We start from the raw sequence: 5,051 nt of genomic DNA, 5'->3' as shown, positions 1-5,051 counted from the left end.
ATGTCGTTGGCAACCACGGGCAACAGCTCGGTGTTGGTTGCAACCACAGGCAATAGCTCGGTATAGCTGGCAGTCTGCAAGTCATTATCATCCTCATCATCATCATCATCATCATCCCCACCAACTGCTTTGTCCATTTCACCATCCTCAACGTCATATTGATTCTGAAATAAATCTTCTTCAGATGAAGATTCCTCTTCAGAGCTGTTCTCCGGCTCAACAGACAGGAGTTGTTCCCATATATAATTTCTGTCCGCCATTTCACTGTTAAAACGAGAAACGTAATTTACTTTAGTTATTGAGTCCATTGAATGATAAAGAACTATGATACAGAGTCTATCCCGGTTAAGTAACGTTAAATGGACTGATAGCATTTGGTATCATAAGCATGACGATGGCTTGTACCGTATGAAGGGACTCCACCACCCATTACTGTTGATAGAAGCCAACATGGAGAGATTGTGTGGAAATAACTAGAAATAATCTGACTCACACTGAAACCCAGGATTATTGGATCTGTTCACTATCAGCAAAAATCATAGAGGCTAGCTAATCTATTATCATCTTTATTTCTTTTTACAACACTCTCTGTGTCCGTGTCTCCTGAAAAGAACCAACGTGTAAAACCTGCAATGTCCTTACCAACTTCAGCTATGCACATGAACTGGCTGCTAAGTAGTAGGACTAGTTTGGGTTACGTCATAACCATATTGTACTAGTTTATACAGCTAATGATGAATTTATACTAATTACTCACCTCAATAGGCAAAATACAAAACTGGCAATTGTAGTTGTAGAAATATATCGATATTTTGTAAAAGCAGAAGTAATAATATTTGTAAACTGTCGCGGGCAAAACGAGTAGAAAAGGTCATGAGTACACATGACATAGACTACACACAGCTAGGTCAGGTCATGACTCGGCGCATTCTTTTAGGACACAACAAGATTATTTTGTGGAATCATGCCAAAATCGACGTTCAAAAATAATCCATTACAACCAATTGATACCAAAGTCAGAAAGTGCACTATAAATTAGTATTGCGTTGATCACTCTGTTGTATGTAAATACAGAAACATCTGTGTAAATAGTAATCTATTAAGACATTCTCCCTGCCACTATTCCAATAGACTTATACAAAATATCTATAAATTTTGCTTTTGGCAAAAAGAATGCCAAATTGGCAACCATAGTTGATACGTAAGTAAGTGACACGTCGGGCACGCGGGTGGCGAACGTATTCCTCTCTTCGCTTATCGGCGGGTCTGAAAGACCACGCGAGTGGCGAATGGGGCATGAGGAATAAAACTCTCTTTGTGCGTTACCGGGTCTAACAGACCCCGCGAGTGGCCGCGCTAAAGAATTTTATAGGGTGTGAAAAAAATTCATATAAAATACAATTTCCATGAAAATTAAAAAAACAACTCAACCCACATAACAAAAAATGGTTGAAGGAAGCATATCTAGAGTTTCAAGTTTTTATTTACTCATTCAATGACAGAATATGTACTTTGGGTGGGTCTAATAGACCCACGAGTGGCGGTAAAGGTTAAAGAAATTAAATATTTTTAATGAATTAGGCAGGGTTTTGTCATCATCATCGTCATCGTTATCATAATATCATTACCATCTCTCATCATTGTTGTCATTGTAATCATATTAGAAAATTATGTTTATTTTTACCATAACATCTGATTACAGGATTCCCATTTGTGAAAAAGCAGAGTGAGGGGCACGAACTGGAGGTTTGTAAAAGTTATATGGTTTTTGATTTGTTATCTTTTTTCACTATTGTAAATAGACATCGATGTTTCTTTATGATTGTATTGTATTGATTTGCTACCCAATTCTCATTTGATGTCTTTTACAATTTACCTATGTACTTTTAAAACAATAACACTCAATATGTGACCCATCATTTCAAATCATGTATCATGTCGGGGTGGTTGAGATGAAGAAAAAACCAAAACAATTAAATTAATTGTCATAATTAAATTGCTTGGATTAAGTTTATGTTTTATAGAGGGCAAGAGATGTAGTTTCTAGAGTAGAGTATCAAAATCTGACATGTCTGGTTATTTAAACATAAAAATTACTGTTGGTCTCTGAGTCGCAACTGAAATAAATTACCATTTTGGTAGGTCATATATTATTTTTATTTTCAATTCCCTTATAGTTTCAATAAGACACATTTCTTAAACAGTCCGTATTCTATTAGAAAATTCTCTCTTTCTATGTACTATAGCTGACCAATTCAAACAAACAAAATATAACACTTGGTATACGACAATAGAAGGAGACAAAAAAAAACAAAACAACAAATGGATGAATTGTTCACCCCAAAAATTTAGTGCAAGTGTTAAACGAGATCTTATTATATTTAAGTTTGATTTAGAATACATTCTTTTACAGTTCCTGTTAAATTGGTCAACCCTGAAATTTGGGTCTGCGTTCTGTCAATCTCAATTTCTCTTCTAAATTAATGAATGGTTACATCTCATGTTATGTTGATAAGAATATTAATGATAATAATAATAATAATAATAATAATAATAATAATAATAATAATAATAATAATAATAATAATAATAATAATAATAATGATGATGATGATCGTTCTAATATAGTTCTGTTCACAAAAAAATCCCAAAGCACTTTACATCTGATTAAAACAACGAAAACACAGTTCTGCAGGTCATGATTCACATAAAGATTCTCTATATAAGAAAGTCTTGAGTCTTTTCTTGAAGTCTGTTGTGTTTTGATGATAAAAGTTTTTGTTTTGGTTCAAGGTGATTTCTTTCTATAATTAAACTGGCCATTTCATCGGTCCTACCACAGCTACACATGTTCCATCTCCATAGATTGAAAAGCAATTTCTTACTTTTTTTAATTCTTTTTTCTTTATTTCAGCCTACCCAAGAAACAGACAATTTTGCAATGGCTATGCCTGGAAATCATGCAACTCCACATTCGATATCATTCATTCCAATGTCAGAAAAAAGATCTGTTGTAAATAAACAACATGGTGTAGAACATTTAGGACCTACAACATCCGTTGTATCAAACTATTCATCCAACAATTCGCATACGATTCAAAAACTTGGTAATATTGGAGATGGCAGACAATTTTCTATAATAAGAAATCAAGATGGTACAGCCAGGGTTGTGACAAAAAATTCAGGCTTAAATCTAAACCAATCCTATTTACCTATGGCTTCTCCCCAAAGAGGTATTGGCAACATTTCCTCCCCATCCACTCCCCAAAACCATCACGTAATATGCACAATTGATCCACCTCAATTCAATGATAGTGATAGAATAAAAGCAAACGTACGCAGAGTCACCATGGCTGATGACAATGAAGATGAGAGTTTCATGCTGGACGATAACTTTGATTCCCGTCATCCCGTTATAAAAAAAGATGTGATTGAGCCATCAGTGTCAAAGGAATTTGTTGTTGAGGTGGTTGAAAACAAATTTAAAGAACGGATGAAGGATGAGAGTTTTCGCCAATCCAAACATTTCTTATATGCAGTTTCAGTGGCTGAACGTTTGGATATTCTGGATACAAAAAAGGCATTTCAAGCCAGGAAGGAGATGGATGATATTTTGTATAAGTATGTGCTTGATTCTGATGATTAAATTGTATTTATCGAATTGCATTGGTTTTCGTTATTGCTCATTGTGTTCGGTTTGTTTACTTTTTTTTTTTTCTTCTTATATATTATCCATTGCTGTCCATTTTAAAAACTTATTTCTTTAAAAAGAAAAAAGTACTTTTTTATTTTCATTAATTTATGCATTGATATAATCCCCCCTCCCCCCTCTTTTTTTTAATCATTATTTTTTTTTACCTATTATTTTTTTTTTATTATTACCTATTATTTACTGTTTACCGATTTGAGATTACATACGCATGGACTCCCAAGATTCTTGCGGAGACAGCGATATACACTTCAGTCCGCTTTAGATAAACTCTCGCTTAAAATGAACTCTGAGGATGGTCCCGATTTTTCTGCTCTACATCATTAGTAATTTAAAACGTTTAAGATGAACTCCATCCGTGAGCTAGTCTAACTCATCAATCTGGATCTGCACGACTGGGACTAAGATAGACAGGGAGTCTCTCACCCCCTCCTCCCACCTCCATCACCATCTTTTAATGTCTTCTTCGCCGCGCAAGGCATTCATTTGCCCCAATATAGAAACAAAACCGGCTATATTAGTTGAGTGTGTAGTGTGTGCAAAGATTCACTGAAAAACACCAGCATGTCACCACATGACGTACACACAAGCGCAAGTGAACATGTGGGTTTATGCTTTTGTCATAGCACACTAGAAACTATGGATATGGCCAAGCATAGCAGTGTTACGTGTTATAGTATAACTTATAGAGGGCATTGGGGCTTAGGCTAGGCAGTACTCACCTCAGTAGAGTCTGGGCCAAGGCCTTTGTCTATCATACCTGACCTTCCCTTCCCATAATCCAATTCACGGCATGCACATCTCCACTGTGAAGTGGTTGCCTACCCCCCGTCCCTCACACATATATTTATCACTCACAAGGCTAGATTCAATGGTTTGCAATTCGGTAATCAGAACTAGACTGGCACTCATCGCGCAATTAGCTTAGACAAGGGACATGTGATGATAGCATCTCAACTCGCCCTTTTCAATTTATTCTCACTCTGCATTTTCAAGCATTTAGATCATCGCATGCCTGTTGCATGGTACAGATGACGCTAACGACAAAAGATATGTAGTTTAAAAAAAGAGTCACTCTTGTTTTACATGTTTGTGTTGCTGAATGGTTGTTCCCAGTGGCATCTATAGAGCGGGACGAGTCGCCCACGGAATTTTCCGTTCTACGAGGCCGGACAACTATCGGGACAAGTGTATTTCAGTGGAATATGTAATCTTTGGTTGTATTTATCTATCCATCTATCAATTTGTGTGTCTATATTTATCTATCCATACATCCATCCATCCATAATCTATATGAAGTCCTAGGTTGTTCCCCTTATGTGTGGTTAAGCTTTGAATTGGA

At 35.9% G+C, this 5,051-nt stretch overlaps 1 protein-coding gene across 1 annotated transcript; it reads left to right on the top strand.

Annotated features, from left to right (window-relative positions):
- The first annotated feature begins 324 nt into the window (after window positions 1-324).
- Window positions 325-3,661, top strand: LOC144959252 (uncharacterized). Its single transcript, XM_078891795.1, has 3 exons — window positions 325-406; window positions 1,703-1,746; window positions 2,915-3,661. Exons 1-3 carry the CDS (start codon window positions 325-327, stop codon window positions 3,644-3,646), a joined length of 858 nt encoding a protein of 285 aa, XP_078747921.1. The 3' UTR covers window positions 3,647-3,661.
- The last annotated feature ends 1,390 nt before the right edge of the window (window positions 3,662-5,051 follow it).

This window comes from Berghia stephanieae, chromosome 13 (genome assembly GCF_034508935.2).
Source record: "Berghia stephanieae isolate SIO BIC M18660-M18661 chromosome 13, UCSD_Bste_1.3, whole genome shotgun sequence".
Classification (NCBI taxonomy): Eukaryota; Metazoa; Mollusca; class Gastropoda; order Nudibranchia; family Aeolidiidae; genus Berghia; species Berghia stephanieae.
The sequence above is the reverse complement of the archived record's forward strand: the minus strand, read 5'-3'. Positions and strand labels throughout refer to the sequence as shown.